The sequence below is a fragment of the Protopterus annectens genome, chromosome 6.part0 (genome assembly GCF_019279795.1).
Source record: "Protopterus annectens isolate FY-2018-M chromosome 6.part0, PAN1.0, whole genome shotgun sequence".
In the NCBI taxonomy this organism is placed as follows: domain Eukaryota; kingdom Metazoa; phylum Chordata; order Ceratodontiformes; family Protopteridae; genus Protopterus; species Protopterus annectens.
This window is the reverse complement of record NC_056737.1, coordinates 1,319,395,957-1,319,419,180: the sequence shown is the minus strand read 5'-3', so window position 1 is coordinate 1,319,419,180 and position 23,224 is coordinate 1,319,395,957. Positions and strand designations below refer to the sequence as shown.

The 23,224-nt window shown below is 40.2% G+C and overlaps 1 protein-coding gene across 1 annotated transcript in view; it reads right to left on the bottom strand.

The window, feature by feature from the left end:
• Positions 1-23,224, bottom strand: part of LOC122804788 (protein mono-ADP-ribosyltransferase PARP14-like) — a gene marked incomplete in the record, with an annotated part of 1,493,437 nt that overhangs the window by 1,314,843 nt on the left and 155,370 nt on the right. Inside the window, 1 exon segment of the mRNA XM_044074882.1 lies at positions 7,275-7,465. Coding sequence (XP_043930817.1) covers positions 7,275-7,465 — 191 coding nt within the window.

Below are 23,224 nucleotides of genomic sequence, written 5' to 3'. Positions count from 1 at the left end.
CCTGTACTGATTGGCTAGACAGAGGGACCGAGCTAGTAAAGATGTGCAGCAGGTAAGGGTGATAAAGGATAATGGAGGGAAACATACTCACAAGCGAGGAGTGTAGAGCAGATGGAAAGAGTACTTTGAGGGGTTGATGAATGAAGAGAATGAGAGGGAGAGAAGGTTGGATGATGTGGTTTTAGTGAATCATGAAGTGCAGTGTATTAGCAAGGAGGAAGTAAGGATAGCTATGAAGAGGATGAAGAACGGAAAGGCTGTTGGTCCAGTTGACATACCTGTGGAAGCATGGAGGTGTTTAGGTGAAATGGCAGTGGAGTTTTTAACTAGATTGTTTAATGAAATCTTGGAAAGTGAGGATGCCTGAGGAATGGAGAAAAAGTGTTTTGGTACCGATTTTTAAGAATAAGGGTGATGTGCAGAGCTGTAGTAACTACAGCGGGATTAAACTGATCAGTCACAGCATGAAGTTATGGGAAAGAGTAGTGGAAGCTAGGTTAAGAAGGGAGGTGATTAGTGATCAGCAGTATGGTTTCACGCCAGGGAAAGAACACTACAGGTGCAATTTTTGCTCTGAGTGTTGATGAAGTACAGAGAAGGTCAGAAGGAGTTGCATTGCGTCTTTGTGGATTTAGAGAAAGCATATGACAGGGTGCCTAGAGAGGAGTTGTGGTACTGTATGAGGAAGTCAGGAGTGTCAGAGAAGTATGTAAGAGTGGTACAGGATATGTACGAGGGTAGTGTGACAGCGGTGAGGTCTGTGGTGGGAGTGACGGATGCATTTAAGGTGGAGGTGGGATTACATCAAGGATCAGCTCGGAGCCTTTTCTTATTTGCAATGGCGATGGACAGGTTGACAGACGAGATCAGACAGGAGTCCCCATGGACTATGATGTTTGCAGATGACATTGTGATCTGTCGTGAGAGTAGGGAACAGGTGGAAGAGACCCTGGAGAGGTGGAGATATGCTCTTGAGAGAAGAGGAATGAAGGTCAGCAGGACTAAGACAGAATATATGTGTGAATGAGAGGGAGGATAGAGGAATGGTGAGGATGCAGGGAATAGAGGTGGCGAAGGTGGATGAGTTTAAGTACTTGGGATCAACAGTTCAGCATAATGGGGAGTGTGGAAGAGAGGTGAAGAAGAGAGTACAGGCAGGATGGAGTGAGTGGAGAAGAGTGTCAGAAGTGATTTGTGACAGACGAGTACCAGTAAGAGTGCAAGGGAAGGTTTAACAAGAGGGCAGTGAGACCAGTTATGTTATATGGGTTGGAGACAGTGGCATTGACAAAAAGGCAGGAATCAGAGTTTGACATGGCAGAGTTGAAGATGTTAAGATTGGCACTGGGTGTGACGAGGATGGACAGGATTAGGAATAAGTATATTAGAGGGTCAGCCCAGGTTGGAAGGTTTGGAGACCAAGCCAGAGAGGCAAGATTATGTTGGTTTGGACATGTGCTGAGGAGGGATGCAGAGTATATTGGGAAAAATATGCTAGGATGAAGCTGCCAGGTAACCGGAAAAGAGGGAGGCCTAAGATCAGGTTTATGGATGTGGTGAGAGAGGACATGCAGGTGGTTGGTGTGACAGAGAAAGATGCAGAGGTCAGGAAGAAATGGAAACAGTTGATCTGCTGTGGCAACCCCTAACGGGAGCAGCCGAAAGAAGAAGATAGTGCAGTGTAGTGTAGCAAAGTTTTCTTTTTCCTTCTTCTAATGCAGGGAGATAGATCTTACAATATTACTGTATGCTGAAGGCATGCTGTCATATGTGGACCAGCATCAAGTAGCTTTAATACGGTCAACTTTGGAAGACTTGTTCCAGTCCTTGGATTGGTAATACATTATAAGATACATAAGAGCAAAGGATTTCCAGCAGACACTGTTCACCAGCACATTTCTTTCACAACTGATAGCTTTGAGCTATTACAAATTAGCTATGGGGGTATAAGGTATTATATCAAAACAGGAAGCAATAGAAAGAAAATGCAACATCAGGAGGTACAGTGTATAAAATGGGAATTTGTCATTTAAATACTTCTACAACTGCCTAAACTAATGTGTGCCACACACAACTGTATGTAACTTGCTTAGGGATCACCCCTCTAAAAACTTTGTTTACAATTGCAAGAGAAAACAGATGAAATTTATATGATGGTTAGAGTGTTGCAGACACATGGTACAGGGTTTGATTCTTACCTTTGGAAGGAAAACTGGCAAAGCTTAAAACAGCCTACAAGGGTAGCTAGCCTAATACTTCCTATGAGCAAATACATATTTTTATTAAAAAGTGGGGTCAACATCTGGAGAAATGTGTACATTTTTTAATGAAATGTAGGCTGCAGGATTAACAAGAGACTGAAAATACAAAATGAAATGTTCTAGCTACATTGCAGGATGATGTAACTATCTCTCTGTTTACATCGCATGTCTTCACCTTTGAACAAGTGGCTCAACTAAAAGTCTCATCTGACCTATGTGTTTCTAGAGTAACTGTGTGTGTTTTGACCTGGCATTATAATATGGAATAACTATAAGCTAGCTTTTGGTGGTTCATTGGCATTAGTAGTCTGCACATACTTGCAATATATGGTAGGTTTGATGACTTGTAACACAGACATAGAATTATTTCTTTAGAGTAAACTGTTGAATATATTTCACAACAGTAAGCCCTCTTCTTTAAATTTATATCACCCGTTTCATTAAATCTTTATGAATACCATAAATATCAGAGGCACTTCAATAAATAGCTGGATCACAGTACTTTCCATTAATGCTATTAAAGGTGTCATAATCAGAGTGACAAGCAAATAAAGATGCACAGATGCTGCAGCTGAATGGGTAGCCTGTCCCGCGGGTCACACCACAAAGTTCTTTGCTCATTACGACTAGAACTTAGGGCCTGCATGTTACATTACAGTGCATTCTATGGAAGGGTTATTCCTGCACTACAAGAGGCCCCTGGACAAGTAAACACTCAGCGATGCACTACCACATGCATGTATTTTGATTTGTAAAACTGTTTGTGGGGTCAAGTACACACTGTAAAATAAATGCTTCAAAATCACATGCCATGGTATACTTAAAGTTTATATGACTATGATCTTGATGAACACTGTCGATATAAAAGCATCCCTGATTTTACAGAAGTGAAGCTAAGAGCCATAACAGCATGAGTCTAACACTCAGCCCATTATACGTTGCTGTTTCTGATCTTTAAATGAAAGCCACTTTGAGTAACTACTTAAATTATTAAAACCTACTGATACCTACAGGTGTTTCTCTATGATGATCCTATTAATGCCTTTACTCATCTAATATTGCCTAATTCTACTTATATAATTACAAAACCATATTTTATACAAACTATTGAAAGATTTCATCTTAAAACGTATGCGATGGCCTAATTAACTTCATTTATTCTTGACCTCTGTCTAGTGTAGCTAAAGGGATATTAAATGTTTTTCATATACTCTTTATATTGTCAAAATGTTTACATTTCTAAATATCTCAAACAAACCAACAAAGATGGAAATGCTTAGCCATGTAGGAAACCTCACAAAGCATATAGCTTGAGCAGTTACAGAGAGACTAAGTTACTTGCAAAATGTTAGTTACCATAATGTGGGATATAAAGCCATGGTTGACCTAGAATCAAATGAATGTTACCACTATGAAGATCAACTTGAGCTGGATACTTTGCCATTTATACATTTTTATTATCATTATAGTCCCATAGACAAGGACATTTGCGTGAACCCAGGGAATATAAAATAATTGTCAAAAGGTTCAGCATACAGCCGTTGGAAGTTGGGTTACAAACTCGCACCTCCATTGGACAGCTAATGTTAAACCACCCACCTGAACTAATGAAAGCCCTACTGAACTTCAAGTGGTCCCTACTGGCAATCACAGTGGGGACTTGATCTTTCCCACGTTACTGCACATATACAGAGGTCAATAGCCACCACTGCATTATTTTCATTCAATTTATTCATTAAAAAAGTTAAAAACTGTATCAAACAATGCAAACTGCTCTTCCACCTCCACGGAAGAATCATATATTCACTTTGGATCAAACGGGTATCTTTCTCTCAGTCATCAGCCATTTCTAAAAATGTGGCTAGACTGACAGAAAATGCCAAAACAACTTTCAGCAAATGTGAGTTTTCCCTTTTCTTCACTGTTGTGTGACCTCAGAGTAGGTATAAATATAGGTTTGCGGTATGTAGGGGGGGTGCTGCAACTTTGCTGAAAAAATACCTCAAAAGTTTCATCAAAAGTTGCTTGGGTGGGATTTTTTTTCAGTGAATTTAATCAATCTATATGACTTAGATCAAGGACATCTCACCTTTTTTATGAAAATAAGGTTATAATTAGGGGAATGTAGAGTAAGCAACTGAAGAGTCGTCATCTGGATTTGTTTGTTTAAGAGATTATGCCTTTCCTGGTCAGGATGGTTTAACGAACTCCTTTCAAGCATGATCAGTATTTGAAGGTCCCCCAAGCATAACAGAGTTCTATCTGTGAATTTACTTTGTAAGGGCTGATATGTAGTTTTAACACGTTCCACAATATTTATGCAAATGAAAGTTATATCTGCTCAGCAGCTACCACTGTCTAGTGATCCCAAGCCTATAGACTACTAAAATTGGTGTGTTTACTAGTACATGGAGGGATTTATTACTGGCTTTTTCAGTTCTTTTATTCACATCATTCAGTGCAGAATGTGATGAACATGTACAATCCAGCAGTCCAAGTATCTATAAATTAAGACATCTCCATTAAAAGAAAAAAAACAAATCACAGAAAATGATACAATATGGCATTCAGCACTGACAAAACTAGTACCCTAACAAGTATGGACAGAGCCTTCGCTCTACCATACAATGGACCATGGAAGCTATACAGAAATATAAATCAATTAAAATTATAAACTAGCCAGACTGGGGTTAATACTTTGAGTTAATTTAAATTAGGGACACGTTAAAAAATTGCCCTTCAAACTTTTTTCTGAAAAGCAATATGTTAAGGGGATTGCTATATTTTAATACTAAACTTGACTGATTCATAATATATGCATATTGGCAATAATATCAAAGCTCATGTGAAACTGAAAATAAGTTATTGCAGTGCTGACTGCTAAGCTGATATTTGTTGTTGTTTATTACTAAGTACCAGGGATCTTACTCTCCATCAAATGTGCATTCAGCCGTGACAACAATTTGTTCATCATCTGTTTGTATGTTGACCGGCTTTAAAAAGTATTAATTTTGAAGCCTTTCTCCCCTACTGGATGCAATAAAGATTGTTTTCAAGTACTGATCACTGCTGTAGGCCATGCACACTGGCAGCACTAATTTGTTTACACTTGAAGGCATGCTGGTATTTACTTTCATCCTAAACCCATGGAGAGGAAAAGCTGTAAGAAGCATCTTTTCTTGCTGAAGATCTCTTATTGAGCAATGACCTGTAATGCAGTTTGATGTTATAAGCAAGAGATGTTATTGCTTATACCACATGGCGATATGACATGGACTGGCTCCCTACAGCTAGTTTGTATGTAGAAGGAAACAGCATGCACATTAGCAGTGTGCCATCCCACCATGGGGTTTAGGTAGGAGTCACTTTATTGTACCTTTAGTATTTCACTTGTTCAGTGCCAGTAAGTGACCTAAGAAAACATGCCCCTAATTTAAATGGGAGGGTGCCACATTTGGTAAAGACATAGGTTTCTTGACATTTTAAATAAAAAAAAAAAAAAATATGGCAAACTATTTCAGGAAATGGTGTATGCCAACAAGGTGCCAAGATAACTTATTGTTCAGTCTAAAGAATTAATGACAGGAAAAAACAGCCCCATTACACATGAGTAAAAATGAAAAAAGAAAATATAAAAATTGTAGACCAAAAGTATCCTATAGAATACAAGGCAACTATCAGTCAGGTAACAGGTATATTACAGGAAAGGACACGGACATATTAAAGAAAGATCATGCATAAGTTTAAGTAACGTTTGTAAACACAGAAGAAACATCTAAGCAGTAATATGAGGTAGGTGTGGTGTGTCTAGACTTTGGCAGGATTTTTAACAGTCTGAATAACTGGCACCCGTCCTTACCTTATTTGAAAAGTGATGTAACCAGGATCATGGTTATTTAACCAAAGGGTGAAGCCCCACCATGAGGGGAAGGAGCTACAATTCCACTGCATAATCTATGGGATCAGCCATTTGACAATTTACAGACTGTCAAAATGGTGTTTTAATGAGGTTGCTCTTAACTATTAAGGCTAAATCCAGGACATCACATTTTAAGAAGCCCAGAGAAGTACAATCAAATTCTGGGAATAAAAGTGAAAAATCCCATGCAGTGCCTAGAGGAATTCACCAAGGCCCAGTGGTTGGATCAAGCTAGTTTTCCATTGACATTATGTACACAGAAATAACAAATACTAAATAAAACTGTAACATCAAGTAATTCAAAACAGGCAGTCACTTAGTGACATAAAAATCTAAGGAATTATCTATATTCAGATTTATGTGCAAGCCAATGTGCTGATACAAGTTAACATAAGACATGCAAGACGGTACTTTCTTAGCGTGCCAACCACAACAGGAACAATTTATGTGCATGAATCAAATAAATACACTTTGTAAAATTACTGAGTCTATAAAGAAGTTTCTACGCAGCAGAATGCCATTAAGAGTCATAAAAATTAAAAGTATATAAACACTGACATTTGCATTCGACAATTCATTATATTGAATATATTACATCATCATTACATATGAATTTTAAACTAGATGTCCCACAAAACTAAAGCTTAAGAGATGAAAGAGAATAAAAGCATGGGGTACACAAAATTAAAGGGTAAAATATTACACCAAAGAAGTTTAGGATAATATATACTCTCCGAGAAGGATATGGCATGATCTAATAACTGTCTTTAAAGGTTCTGAAACTAAAGACAATTCTAATGACCAAAGTGGAATGGCGTTCAGGCTACAGTAATAAAAAGGTCAGTCAAACTATACTTCTGCACAAAACAAAATGTATAAATATAAACTTCAATACACACGCCTTAAAAGTGTACTAGTGCTGGTAGGAATACAAGGAAACATGGATAAATAATCTATCCCTTCTTCTAAATGCACATCATTTATGCAAATATATATTAATTGCATCAGTACACAGTTGTTAAAGTATACATCATTTAAGTATAATATTAGGGAGCCAATTTCATGCAATTGAAAAAACAAGGAAAACAGTTTACCTTCTGAGGACTTTCCAGTAAAATATTCTTTTCCAGTTTAACTGGTGTAATATTACACTGGCTGATGTTTTTGATTGGAGTATCTGCTACCATTTCTCCACTTTCATCTTCAAAGGGCTGAACTTGAAGACGAACAGTTCCATATTCCTTAAATTCTAAGTCATGGGTCTTTCTAAGAACTCTTTCCCTGGCTGAAACAAATACATGACATTATATGAAATAATACATAAAATGCAATTTAATACAATACAAGCTTGTACTTGGCAGACACAATGAAACATACTCAACATTTATATTCAAACAAATGTCAGAAGTTTGATGGCACCTCATTGACTTTATGACAGAAGGGCACTTTGGAATTTTTCACATTCTGATCCTAGACTTGTACTACTAGGAGTAAAACAACCATTTTAAATTAGATGGTGGGGAGAATTTAGAATAAAGGCTTTGTATGCCCGATACCATATACATACATACATATATATTAAATACATATACATGCATACATATATATTAAAGGATTAACTGACAATATACCAGCAAGGAATGGGAAGATATTATGGAACATTTGTGGAAAGAACAGAAATCCATGAGGGATTATGTTATGTCAGACCTAGGGACACAAGAAAAGCCTGCGTGAGAATCAATGGCAGAAGAGTGAGAACAGAGTACATTATGAAAGCTGGCACTCTAGAGAGTGTGCTTGGAAGACAAAGCTCGAGGACAGGTTTGCTATAGTTCTCCTTTCCTTGGCACTAGAAAAATTCTAGAGTAAAATCTTTTTTCCTGTGACCAACCTTAGGACTTGTTCAGTGGTGCCCTGATTCAGGAGGTCTTGAATGACACGGATGAGAAGAAACAGATGGTTGCGAGGATGATATGGTATGCCTTTCAGAGGTTCAGAGTTTTATAGGTTTATAGGTTAGTATTAGGCTAACTGCCTTTGTGGGCCATTTTAAGCCTAGCCAATTACCCCATGTGAGAATTAAACCCTCCACCTTGTGTTTGCAAAGTAAACACCTTAACCATCATGTCAACTTCCTACCCAGCAAGAGGCAGAATCTTTTCACAGGATATGGCTTAACAGTCCTTGATGGACAGGACCCATTTGTCTGTAATAATAGTTTCCCAACCTGCCCAGGAACAGTGACAGTCTTTTGGAAAGAGGAGTAATGGGGCTGAGGACAGGGGAGGTGGTGCTACAAAGGCAGTCGTAGATTTTTATTTCCAAAAGGGAGTCCTTCCATATGAAGGTTCCCTATCAGGTTTGTCAGAGTACCTTTTCCTGGGTGTTTACCTTGCTTTCAGAGTTGCCCTAGGATCCCTTCTGAGGGAGGGAGTACATCTAGATAGGAGGGTAGGACCAAACAGCAAGTCTTTGCCGAAGGGAATCTAAACTTTTGATTTGAAACTCCAGGGACAGGCGGACTATGAATCCATTCATATCTGCAGATAACAGACACAGTGGCTGCTGCACGTCTAAGCATCATAACTGCACTCAATGCTGGTCTGGCTATTTCAGAGGCCTGGGAAAGAAGAGTCTGCATCTGGTGCCCTGATTCTGCCATTGAAGGGTTCAGCATAACTTTGCTCAAGAAATGAAGAACAGAAATAAAGTATTTAGTCATTTAGGAGTTGGTATGATGCTTAAGGTGATAACCTCACAAACACAAGGTGCAGGGTTTGATTCTCACTTTTGAGAGGAAAACTGGCTAGGCTTAAAATGTTCCACAAGGGCAGCTAGCCTAGTACTCAACTATGAACCTATTGTGTCTGGTAGTGAACTGCCCTAAAAGCAAGTGTAGAAGTGGTGTATACCATCTTTCCTCATCTAGCCACAGCTCTTTGTCTATAGGTATGGAATTGTCTACAAATGATTTAGCACCCGGTTCCCCACAAACATGTATTGCACTACTGGAGAGAGGCAGCTCCCTTCCGTCTGCACTCCGACAGAGCAACGAGCAGCACTCCTTGCCAACCAGAGATCTGTGACACTGCAGTATCATTACATTTAGGCAGGACTTTGACAGAGGGGTTCAATCAGAATCCCACATATGGTAGCTTCGCACTATTGGCTCCTCAGCCAAGCACATACACCAAATGTCTGAACATGCGGTTCCTCTTGTACTGAGCAGGATTACTATGACAACACATCATCAGTAGGGTAAAACTAACCTGTCTCACGATGGTCTAAACTCAACACATGCTCCTTATTAGTGGGTGAACAATCCAACGCTTGGTGAATTCTGCTCCACAATGATAGGAAGAGTCTATATCAAAGGATCAAAAAGCGACATTGCTATGAATGCTTGGCCGCTTACAGGGCTTATCTGAAGTAGGTGATACTGCACTGGGGTTTGATGGTCTATCAGAGGATTCTTGTACAAGTATTTTGGGTCATCAGGTACCTTGTAAAACCTGCCTGCTCTTTTAAGAGCTGGTGGTTGATGGACTCTGAAGAGGTGGACTGGAAAGCATCCTAGAAAGTCTCAAGGACAGGAGGGACTGGAGAAGAGGCAGAAACACCCATTTCCAAGAGGCTATAATACCTCTTCTGTACATCAGAGATTGGAGTAAATTGCCATTCAAAATGTTTCATCAAGTTCCGGAGTTGCCCCAAAGGAAGATTCCTCAGTTATGGAATCCTAAAACAGAGTCCTCTTCATCTGAAGAGATTTGCTCAGGAGAATGTTACTAAGAATAGTCTAGAAAATTATCTGAATCATAGTCTTGTTCTTAGGAAGAAGATACAAAGGTAGATTTTTAAGAGTAGCCAGTGTTTTGTGGTCACCCAAAGAAGGGAGGTTTCAAAGTCATACTAGCTTTGAACAGTCCCTATGAGATATCTATCCACTGCTTTCCTCTAGCTGCTGAACAGGCCACATGCCTAGTATTTTGTTATTTATTCTTGGGCATGATGTCCACCTGGATGAGACCCAGAAGTTCAGAAACCTGTCTAACCTCTAGTAATGTGCCTGGAATCTCTTCTAACCAATATCTGAGGGATCCACTGAGGCCCCCCTGAAATGATGATTAATGGTTTATCAGATGTATCCACAGTTTGCAAGTCTCAGGAGCTATACCAGCCTATGACAGGGTCTTGATAGTGTGCAAATAAGAAGTAACCTGGGTTTTGCAACCTCAGCGGATATGTCAGAGTCTGAAACAATGGATTGTAGATCTGCTCTGGGCCTCATAAGCTTCCTTTTAAGCAGAAGAGGGACTTTAGGGAATGCAAATTCTGTCATCTTGGACTTGGCCAGATGTTTAAGATGCTGTGTCTCTATAAAGTGTTTTGAGAGGAAAGCTTCAACCCAAGGGTTTTGGGAATGAAAAATTGACAAATAGAGCAAGATCTTTGATACTATTCCTGACCTAGGCAGAAAAGACACTTAGTGTGCAAGTGCCTACAAGGAATCTGACTACCACACTTGCACTTACTCCCCTGACATCTAACAAATTTGAATAAAATTAGCATAAGCAAAAAGGAAGGTTCCCCAATGGCCTAAAAAATTATTCCCATGAAGCAAAAGTACCAACAACCAAATGACAATCAGTCCATTGGATGCACAACCTATATTTGGGCTGGCAGCTAGATAGTCTGAGGATCCAGGCTCATACTTCCATCTACATACTACTACGCTTGTGAGCAGAGGTCTTATAGCGGACACATCAGATTAACATAAGCACTCCCAATTTCCCTTTTCCCAAATATTTTGCTTAATAACCATTCACATGATCTGTTCTTTACAAACGTGTCTCATGTAGCATAGCTTTTTGTTCTTTGCATTTGTTAATACAGTTCCCTACTCTATTTTTGAACATGAATGGTCTCACGGGTATATACAAAAAAGAAAGTGTTGCCATAATAAGAAGTCATTATTCTCACCTATTATGTCTAACAGCTTTTTTTTAAATGTCTACTTTCCACTTTTGTGCAACATGTATACATTAATATTTGGCATAATGATTTTTTTTTATATAGCTGTTTCTTCTCATATCCATTTGAAACTATGTCACATCTTACAAGACATTTTGTTTTAATGAAAACACTCAAACAAAAGAACAAACCCACCCCCAGAGCACATCTATAACCTATTAACTTAATGCAAACAAAACTATGTACATCTTCAAATAATAAAGTTTGACCCTCCTAATAGGAGCATCTGTTCCAGATCAACAGCTATACTCATAGGATTTAATTATCCTATAATGAAGGTTATCCATGCCAAGACAAATGGTACATGTGCTTCTACTTACACTAAGTGTTGTCTGTGTTTTGTATTATCTTTATTCCTCTCTCAGATGTAGAAAACTTGAATCCATTCAGAAAACAATATGTTTTGGTCATTGAAAGAAAAAAAAGAAGAAGTATTCCCCTTATCAGATTGTCTCCATAGAAACATGAGAACCAGAAACACAGGCTACAAGCTTAAAATGTTGCATTATGAACATTTATTTGCTAAAGGAAAGCTTTTTATTACATTTAATTTTCTTTTATTTACTTGCTTCCACTTAACACTTGTTAGATCAAGCCAAGGGCTATAATCCAGTCATTCCACTATGCAAAAGTAATGAAAAGTATATCAATTTTACTTGTATCATACTCTTAACCATGCTTTTGTCTAGGCTTTTTCTTTTGTTTTTACGTTGCAGAGCTTACATTTCATAAAACTAAACAAGAAAGAAGCAAAAAGGGCACCCATTTACTTTAGTATCCATATAACAAAAAAACTGAAAATGCTTTACTATACAACATGTAGCATATATCAGAATTTATAAAAATAAAGAACAAAAATTGTTTTACTTAAAGTTACCTCTTTCCTTCTTCCAAACATTAATAACATGATAGGGCATAGGAGAAGACTGCACTGCAGAGAGGCTTTAAAATGTATTATTTCATTCAGTGATAATTTTCACTATAAAACTAGCCCATTTTAGGGTTATCTTTAAAGAATTAGGTGATAATATGACAAATATGTTTGTTGTACTTGCTAACCATCCTCTGCCAATGACATCTTACTAAGGACTATCCTATATCAGAACAGACATGGTCATAATTAAGGACATGTCAACATGACTAGGCAGAATAAAGCTTTCCTGTTTTCTGATAATCTTAGATCAAATTCCACCCAAAGCAGTCATAATAGTAAACTGTTTTATAAATACCATGGATACTCTTGTGGTGTCTAAACTACTCACTATTTTGAAAAAAAAAATAAAAAAAAAAAGGAAGCCAGGGGAGCAGAGTGAGATCTCAGAAGTCCCACATTATTATAATGTTAATAAATCATTATCACATCAGAGTACTGTTAGGTCTGACTAGACATTGCCCCTTTACAGCAGGATTCTAGAAGAAAAAAGTTCTACTATTAATTACTAATTCTAATTATTTTTTGTTATTATAGTTTCTCCATGTTTTACTCATCAGCCTTCCACTCCACTCACCTGGATGACCACTCCCCTCATAATTCCAGTTCTTCATATTCCACTTTGTCTCTTCCATATGATTTGGAATTGGACACTGTTCACATCACTTCATTTCAGCAAATCATAATCTAGGATCCCTTAATAGCATTTCTTTGTGGCTTATTTATATCCACACTTTTTAATTCAGACTTGTTACTTTCAACACCTTTTACCACTTTACATCTCGACTTCGAGAATTGATTAGATTTCACCATATTTACACATGTTCTGTTTTCCTTGAATTAGCATGCTTTGATCTGCTTCTATTCTACATTTTTATTCTTGACCACAGTAGTACATCACAGATCAATTACTCAAGCCTCCTTCAAAGACTAAGCTGTCAGCTGACAGTTGATTTACTTGCATCCAGTACAGTAAAGCTATAGTTGTGTGATTTCTCCATCTGCACCCACTCTTTTGGTTGGTAGGACAACTTTTTTTCTGAATTAAGTCTATAACGAAGTAGTCTTTAAGGATCCCAACAACTACATTTGGCAGAAGGATAACCTCAGATTTCCAACTTTTTAAAGAATCTACTCCTTTACAAGAAACTACTTGTACTTCTAGCATAGTGATAGGATACTTGAGTGTCTTTCCTTTTCTGATACCCAACCTAAGGATTTCCTCATTTCAAATATCTACAACTTGTGGGATGTTCAACCTTCTAGTTCATCAATTAAGAAACTCCCTACAGCCTCCTCTGTAACTGCATATGTCCATAAGTTGCTTCATCTCAAACACATTTCTTCCTTAAGACAGTTTTGTCTTCAATTGCTCTATCTGGTGAAATCCATCAGATAGTGATACAGTTTACTGTGATCCGTTCAGGTATCCATTTTCATAGATTATATATCAGGCATTTCATATTGTTATGTATTTTATTTCTTCCTGTTGATGCCACTGTAGCTTAGAAAACTATTGACTTTAGTCCATGTGCTTAAACAGGATGGACATTTGTTCTTTAACACTATTATTTTCCCCTTTTTCTACAAAGTCATATTACTCAGCCACTACTGCAAATATATAGATACTTACACAAACCATTCTTGCAAATGGCACTTGCAACTATTTCACTGAAATATGGTCAAAAATGTTTGCCTTCTACTGTCTACTTTCTAAGAAAAAGCACACTATTCAAAAGTAGAGTTAATGTTCCCTTCATACATTCACACCTGATCCATCCTCCATGAATTGCTTTGCATCTGAAAAATTTGGAGATCAAGAGACAGGATTCTCCTGCTCACAAACAGCTATCTGGGGTTACCCATCAGCCTGCCTGAGATTAGCATAAAGATCTACTCTGACTGTACCTCTAAAACTTGAATGTAGCAGGAAGGGTTCCCCTCATGTACATACATAAGAGTGAGGATGACAGGCTGGCCTGCAGCTCCTAAACTAGGAGTCATGTAACATTGGCAAGGGTCACACAATAGTCCTCTTACACAGAGAGGAGTATAAAATTGCAAAATGTACTTGGAAGTATTTACCGAGCTATACAGCTTGCAGCAGATGTGGTCAGCACTTTAGCTGAGGAACAATCCCTCCCCTCTTAAATTGCAGCCTCCCCGGCATCATAAGAAGACAAAAACTTTTAGCTAGTAATAAAGCTAGTAGAATAACGTTTTCTCTAGACTTTTTTATAACAGATTGTTGAAACACAAACGGGTATTCAGCCCAACATAAAATGTTTTTCCAGATCAGTTGGATGCCTGATGGGATCCTGCTTGCTGCATCTACAGTTAGGGTATCCTGCTTGCTGCATCTACAGTTAGGGTATCCATCTTTTTTCAGTGTGTCCTCTCCCCAAGCTCCCATGCTTGAAGGTTATGCTCCCCCTAACATACCCAGATGTTCCACCTGCCCATTCCAACAACTAAGCAACACAGTCTTACAAATTAAGATATCAGAGAAGGATACCTATACTCTACAAGGACTACACAGACAGACTGGGAGAATAATGATTTACCAAGCAGAAGTCATACTTCGATAAAACAGGATTTATTCTTAACTATATTACTTATTCTTTGGAGGGAAATCTCCTTGGTCTGTTAACTGGAAAATGTCCCAAGCAATAAGAAACTCACAAAAGTACAGTTGTGTACACTTACCATAAATGTAGATATTAGAGTGTATTCACTGTTGCAGTCATTACATTAGGGTAATCTGCTGGCAGGTTGCCCTCAGTCAGCCTGATTAACCAAAGTCTTGGGTCCTGCGTCAGTTGCTGTCCCTTCTTCCATGACATCAGGTCGTCAGGGGGATAAAACATGCAGCAGACACCATTACATCAGTTTTTCTTGCCCCAGATGTCAGGTACCCCCCAAATGGGGAGCAAATAAAATTAAGAACACAAAATATACCTCCAATCCCAAAAGCAAATACACCAAAAGGGCTTTTAAGCATAGTGAAAGAAAATAGAGGTATAGCTAGAGAAAAATATGGGGCTGAAGGGCGGGTAACAAGGACTGCAGCAGTGAATACACTCGAACATCTACATTTATGGTAAGTGTACACAACTGTACTAGGTGTTCTTAGTGTTTCACTGTTGCAGTCATTACATTTGGGTAGATTCCCAAAGCTATGGTTAGGTGGAGGGAATTATACAGCATTAGGACCAGCTATAAGGCCCTGCAGGACAGCAGTGGCAAAGCCAGCTTTGGATTTAGAGAAAAGTGGTAAATGGTAATGTTTAGTGAACGTATGAACTAAGCTCCAGGTAGCAGCTTCTAGAATTTTCCTGGTAGGAACACCTCTGAGAAAGGCTGTAGAAGTAGATGCAGCCCTGGTGGAATGGGATCTGATTCCCTGGGCAAGGGCGCCCGCAGGCAAGTGCAAGGGGGTGCACTTGCACCCCCTGGAACCGGATGGCCGAGAAATTAATTTAAATAAAAAAAGTTTTTTTTAAAGGGTGTTCCTCTTTAAGAATGCCCTTTGCATCCCGTCCAGTCGCACAGATGCAACAGGTGTTTGCGACCTGTTTTCGTCGTCTGTGCATGACTGATGGTTTACATCCTTTTTGTTCGCGCCTACTGGAAATTTGAATTCAAGAGGATGTTCAGACTGCGCAGATGAATGTAGAAGTGAAAGATAGGTGTTAGGTGTGTGCGTGTGTGAGTTTAAGTGTTTAAGAGATTGCGCGTGTGTGTGTGTGTGTGTGTGTGTGTAAGAAATAGGTAGGCACGACTTTGAGTCTGTGGATGTAAGAAGTAGGTAGAAGTGTGTATACGTGTATGTAAGAAATAGGTAGGTAAAGGCAGGTGTGTGAATGTGTGTTTTAAGTGTGTAGAGTATCTATGCCTGTAATATTAGTCGAATATCCATTTAGACAGGTCAGACATGGGTGTTTCCTCTATTTCTTTTATACAGGTATGTAAGAGTCTGTAATCTGGACCATTTCCAGACAGGCCCATACATTTTTACTATTGCTGTTCTTTTACATTGGATATAGAGTATGAGAGGATTGTGAGGGCTTTTCTGAAGGTGGTACCAGTGGAGGCAAAGGCATTTATTTTCTGCTGTTATTTTAATTTCTTTCTGCATTTTCTTCTCAGTTCTCCTTAACAGGCCTCTGTTTGGGTGACTGCAGCAATTCAAACTGTTATGATTCTGCAGGCCTAAATGTAGATACCATCAGATTTGGTGACACTGGTTCTGCTTCTGGACTCAGCGCTATAGCTTTTGTGGTCAATTCCTTCTAAATCAACTATGCCATCTATGACCCCATGAGTTAGGCTCAACCATTTGGGGTGAATCTTTTTGCCATTTCTTGACTGGGTCAGGCATAACAATACTTGGCTTAGACACCCTCACCCTTAGGCTTGGGCTTGATATGCCCATCAACCTTGGGGTTTGAAGTATTGCTGCTGGGGTTTTGGCTTGGTGTCAGGTTTGGCCTTTCATGAGCTTTGGTCACAAATAGTCGGGGTCGGTGCCTTTAGCCATGATTGTTACTTTGATGTTGATTTTCTCAGCCACATTGCAGAGAGTAGTGCATGTGCTGTCCTTGGCACCTATTCCTGTGTTGGCATTGACCTTAACCAGAGACATTTTTCTGTCACCCTTCTCAGAATCAGAACAGAAGGCTCAATGGGCCCCTTTGGGATCAGCAAGATGTATATGAACCAAATCTCTTCTTTTTCTTCTTCCTCTTCAGAACCTTCTTCTGAGAAAAGGGGTGTAGCACAGGATTCCCCGTTATAGTCTGTCACCCTAGATACTGATGACAGGGCTGTCATTGATTTCTTACCATCCCCTCCAGATGACTGCAAGTTAAGGAAGATCCTGGAAATGATGTGGGAAAAAGGGTGACCCACAGATTCCATGATACCCCCACAGATAGGATCCCACAAAAGATCTTTAGTTCCCTCCGCCTTTCTACTGCAGGGTCCCGCTGCAGACAAGATTATTCTTGCTCGCATGACCACATGAGAAGAACCCAGTTCTGTGGCAACTGCTCTGAGGAAGCCAGACCAGATGCTTCATAAAAGATAACAGTCCTTTATCTTGAGTAGAAGGACTCTGTCACTGCGATTTCAACAATAATGAAAGCATCTGAAGTGGAACAAAAAAAAAAAAAAAAAAAAAAGGGGAATTAAATTAAAGAAATACTTTCTCCCATTTGAAAAATCCATATAGAGCTGCAGAGCACTTTCCATTTGTGTTTAACTTGCATAAATCACACCCTCCAACCTATCACCTTCTTTCCAATGCTCATTCAGGTGGAAATGTAATCTTCTAATTTAAAGAAAGGCCAACAAGGCCACAAAAAGGGAGGATACTAATACTATTCAAAGTAATATAACATCTGTCCTGTCTTGAATTCGATCTGGTATATACAGTACTAGAAAATATCTGCTCTTGTATTGTTTAAAGCTGTGATGTTCTAGTAAGCATTTCAGAGGTACCAAAGAATAGATGATGGAGTATGATTGTACTCAAAGGATAAGCTCTTAGAAGCCCAGAGGTTTCAGTATGGCTTATGGGTATGTAGTTGACTGTGAATTCCCTCTTATTAGTGAACTTTTCTAAAGGAATTACAGCAGGCTTGTTCATAGGTTCATGGATAAGTACTAGACTAGCTGTCCTTGTGGGCCATTTTAGACATAGCCAATTTCCTTTCCAAAGATGAGAATCAAACCCTGTATTTTGTGTTTGAGGTAAACACCTCAACCATTATGCCAACTCCCAACCCCTCAAAATTTGTTTAGGTTGTAGGGGAGACTTGAACCCATATAAGTGTGCAGCACAAGAAGTAAAGGACAACCACATAACCCATGTGCCACAAGCCCATTTAATGATAATATATTGATGTGAACAGAACTACTGCATCAAGTCTTCTGAATAGTACAATGCCAGTGTTGAGTGCTTGTTTCATTCCCCATTATACCTATGAACACTTGTTCTTTTAATGTTAGTCTGTAATGTGTCATCAGCTAAATAAAAGTTACGTTGTTCTGTGACGTGCTGAAAAGTACAGTTTTGTACCTACCATAAATGTAGATGTTCGAGGATTCCATTGCTGCAGTCCTTACTATTGGGTATAGTCCGCATCCAGTCGGCCCGAATACCAGAGTATAAGGCTGACGTCGGTCAGGGCGCATTAGACTGACGTCAGTACGTCAGGGTACTAATGCGCATGACCGGCGTCACATCCTCAGTCTTTTCTTGCCCCAGATGTCAGAAGACCCTAAAAAGACAAGGCCTAAAATACCCGCACCAAAACATGAACAATATATATAAAAATATAAGCAGGTAAACTCACCTACACAACCACCCCTAACACACAGGGAAGGAGGGAGGTAAATTGGACTGCAGCAATGGAATCCTCGAACATCTACATTTATGGTAGGTACAAAACTGTACTATGTTCTTCGTTTTCCATTGCTGCAGTCCTTACTATTGGGTAGAATCCCAAAGCAGAGGTAAGGGAGGCTGGCAAATCATAAAGAAGCAGGAGCTGACAACATGCCTTGCAAAACAGCTGTGGCAAAACCAGCCCTAGACTTAGAGTAGATAGGAAGGTGATAATGCTTAGAGAAAGTATGCACTGAACTCCAAGTAGCTGCTTCCAAAATATCCTTAGTGGCCACCCGCTGTAGAAATGCTGTTGAAGTGGCAGTAGCCCTAGTGGAATGAGGCCTAATCCCAGCTGGAACCTCCTTGCCATGATGGGAATAACAAAATGCAATGCAAAAGCCAATCCACCTAGAAATAGTTTGTTTTGACACAGGCTTGCCCTCGAACTCAAAGCAAAAGAAACAAACAACTGCTGAGACTGCCTAAAATCCTTAGTCCTGCTTAAGTAATAACGCAATTGCCTGTGTACATCTAAAGTATGCAAAATCTTTTCCCCTTTATTTTGGGGGTCTGCATAAAAAGTAGGCAAATGAATAGTTTGGTTTAAAGCCACACTAGAAACCACCTTAGGCATAAAGGAAGGATTAGTGCGTAATGATACCCTATCCTTATGGAAAATCAAAAGGGCTCGACTGCCATAAGGGCCTGCAACTCAGACACCCTTCTTGCAGAAGTAATAGCCAACAAAAAGCAGTCTTCCATGACAAATATTTCAATTCAGCAGTAGCCGAGCTCAAAAGGTTGTAGAGTAAGTTTTTCCAACACAAAATTGAGATCCCAAGCAGGAGTAGGAGCTCTACGTGGGGGTCTTATATTTTTTGCCCCTCTAAGAAACTGCTTGAACAAAGGATGCGAAAATAATGGTGGGTCACAATCATAGTGAGCTGAGATTGCTGCAGCATGAATCTTAATGGAAGAGAAGGACAGACCCTTGTCCAGCAACTCAGTAAGATATTGAAGAGCCATACTCAAATTAGGCTCAGAAATCTCCAAATTCTTTGCTTTACTCCAAAATAAAAATCTCTTCCATTTTGCTGCGTACACTTTCCTTGTACTAGGTCTTCTAGCTTCCATAATCACATTTAAAACTTGTTGAGGAAGTTGAGACCTGCTGTGTTTCAACACAGAATATGCCAGGCTGTCAGATGAAGAAAGTGAAGCTTGACATTGAGCAGATGACCGTCCTGCTGGGATAACAGATGTGGAATCAAAAGTTAAGGCCATGGAGGCTTCTTTACCAGACTCCGTAGTAGAGGGTACCAGTGTTGCCGAGGCCAATCTGGAGCTATCAAAATCATCCTTGGCCTGTCCTGTCTGACCTTTAACAGTACCTTTGGAAGAAGAGGCAGAGGTGGAAAGGCATACACATGAAGGTTTGTCCAACTGAAAGACAGAGCATCCACTTTCCAAGCTGTGTGATGAAACCCCTTTGTGCAAAACTGTGGCAGCTGGTGGTTTAGTGGAGAAGCGAACAGATCTATGTCTGGAGTTCCCCATGACACTGTCAATTTCTGAAATACATGAAGATCCAGTTTCCACTTGTGGGGATCCATGATTTGTCTGCTTAACACATCTGCTAAGGAGTTCTGTGCTCCTGGCAGAAACCTTGCCTGAAGAGTTAGGTGCAAGCGTAGCGCAGTCTTCCATAAAATCATTGCTTGCCTGCATAGAGGATAAGAATGTGTTCCCCCTTGCTTGTTGAAGTACTACAGGACAGTTGTGTTGTCTGTTAGAATCAACACCTGTCCTGGAAGAAGTAACTCCTTGAAAGCCAGTAATGCGAACTGGACTGCTAACATCTCCTTCATGTTGATATGTAGATGCTGTAGTCTGGCAGGCCACTTGTCTTGTATCCACTTTCCATTTAGATGAGCTCCCCAAGCAATGTCTGAGGCATCTGTCGGTAAAATCTGACTCGCCTCTGGCCGGGTCACAGAGAGTCCCTTGTTTAGGTGACATTCCTGAGCCCACCACAAAAATTCTCCTTGAAGGCAAGGTATTATTTGAATGACAGTGTCTAAATCCTGGCAGTGCTGTGTCCATACATTTTTGAGATACCATTGTAACTTCCTCATATGCAGTTTGGCATTGGGAAGCACCAGAATACAAGATGCCATGAACCCTAATGCTTGAAGGACTGTCTCTGCAGTCAGCACGGACTGATGAGATAGTTGATGGAAGTAAAGTGATAGACTCTTTTGTTTGTCCGGGGTTAAAAAGGCCATCTGGGCTGCTGTATTCAGTCTCACACCCAGAAAGCACATGTCTTGAGAGGGTACTAGACTGGACTTTATTTCGTTCACAGAATACCCTAGGCATCTTAGCACTGCTATAAGATATTCCAGATGCTGTAGAAGGTCTTCCTTTTCTTGAGCCAGAATCAGGCAGTCGTCTAAATAAGGATAGATTTGAAGTCCTTGTAGCCCGAAGTAAGCTATCACTGGAGCCAGAACCTTTGTGAATACTCTGGGCGCAGTAGATAAGCCAAAGGGCAATGCAGAGAACTGATAATGAGAATCTCCAGCTTGAAACCGCAGATACGTCCTGTAACTTAGCCTGATAGGCACATGAAGGTAAGCTTCCTTGAGATCTAAAGTTACCATCCAGTGATCTTTGCCCAGCAGGGTAAAAGCTGTTGTAACGTCAACATCTTGAACTTGGGAATGTCCAGAGAAGTGTTGAGGAGAGATAAATCCAAAAGCAGTCTCCACGTGTTCCCCTTCTTTGGTACTAGGAACATGCGAGAATAAAATCCTAGGCCCTTTTCTGAGACAGGGACTGGCTGAATGGCCCCATTTGGAGTAACTGAGAAACTTGCTTGTGAGCCTCTTTTCTTTGTGGAGGAGGAACGTCTGGCATGCCTTTGAAAGGGGGCATTGTATGGAAATAAAATCTGTCTTGAGTAATTAAATCCCAATTTTCTTTGAAAAGAGACAGTCGTCCTTCCAAAGGAGCTGCCAGACGAGAATCTACTGGCAGCTGAAAAGGCAGGTCATTGGGTCTGTTTACGAAAGGACTGACCCCTGCCCTCACCAGAAGTCTGAGCAGGTGAACTCCCTGTTCTAGGCCTAAAAGAACCTTGAGCCCTGCCCCTACCACGTCTAGACCTACCCCTAGATTGGGAATCATAAGCAGGATATGTCCACCCCTTAGCAGGCCAATTTCTACTAAACTTCGGTGGCTGTACCTGCAAAAAATCTTTAACAGTTTGCATAGACTTAGCTTTGTCCTCCATTTTCTTTAAAACTGCTTCCACAGGTGAACCAAACAACACATCAGACTGCAAAGGAGCATCCAAAATCCTTGTCTTAACATGCTCAGCCAAATTTTGATCCCTCAACCAGGCATGCCTGCGAAGAACAGAACTAGTGGCAGCCACCCTCGAGGAGGCCTGCACAGCATCAAAACCACATTGCAAAGAATGCTTGCCCACTTGTTCAGACACATAAACTAAATCCAGCAAGTCTTTACAATCAATACCTTCCGCCAAAGCATCCACCTTAGATTTCAATTGTGAAAGGAGATAATTTTGATATTTCAGCATGTGAAACTGACAATTCAATGCTCTCATGGCTAGAGTGGAAGAAGTATACACTTTCTTACCCCACCTATCTAACGCCCTTGCCTCTGTCAGTGGGAACAGGATTTTTAACCACAGAGGCCTTAACACCTTTAGGCCCCTGAGAAACAGTTTCTGGGTCCGCCCTAGGACTCTTAAACAAATACTTATGAGCTTGGGCACCCTATAGTACCTATCAGGTTTAACAGGAGCAGGAGGCAAAGAATCAGGGTTCAGGGAAGCCTCTGCAAAAACATCTTCCACCACAGACAACACAGGAGGTATAGCTAAGGGCCTATGCTGGGGTAAAAACAAGAATTCCCTAAGCCTCTTCCTGGAATCAGAGTAATCCTGGCCTTCCCATTTAAAGTGCTCCCTCATGGAATGCAGAGTCTCTGAAAATGAAAAATCCTCAGGAGGAGAAGCCGAAGGAGTGGCATCATCCACATCAGAATCAGAATAATGAGGATACTCCTGCAAATCTTCCACAGAAGACTCAGAAGCCCCTGAACCCTGTTCAAAACTGTCAAACTCTGGTTCCACCCTAGGCCTCTTATCAGGAGGGCCCATAGAACCTCTAATCATAGTAATCAAATCTTCTGCCATTTTAAGCATATGTTTCTTAGGTACAGAACCCGAAAGGCTAGGAGAAGCCCCTACTGAAGCTGAAGTTGGCCTACCTCTAACAACAGAAGGAGAGGCTCTAACTACTTTGGGAAGAGAGGGAAGAATAGTTACCTGAGAAGCCCCCTCAGCCTGGCCTGCCTCCTGAGAGGGTACATCCTGTAACAGTAAAGTTTCTGCCTGAGACTCCATAGAAACTCCTGGCAAAACCTCTGGCTCCACTGAGCCACCTAAAGAACCGACGTCCGGGACTGCCGGTTCATCAACCCTGGGCTTCGCTGTTTTGTCCTTGCGCTTCTTGGACGAAGCGGGCATCGGAGCATCCGACGGCATTATATAATTGCAACGCTTCCCAAACACTAATCTGGCACAGTCTAACCTCCTCTTAATAGTGCGTTTGTTAAACCTAGCACAAGAGCGGCAACCAACAACGTCGTGCTCA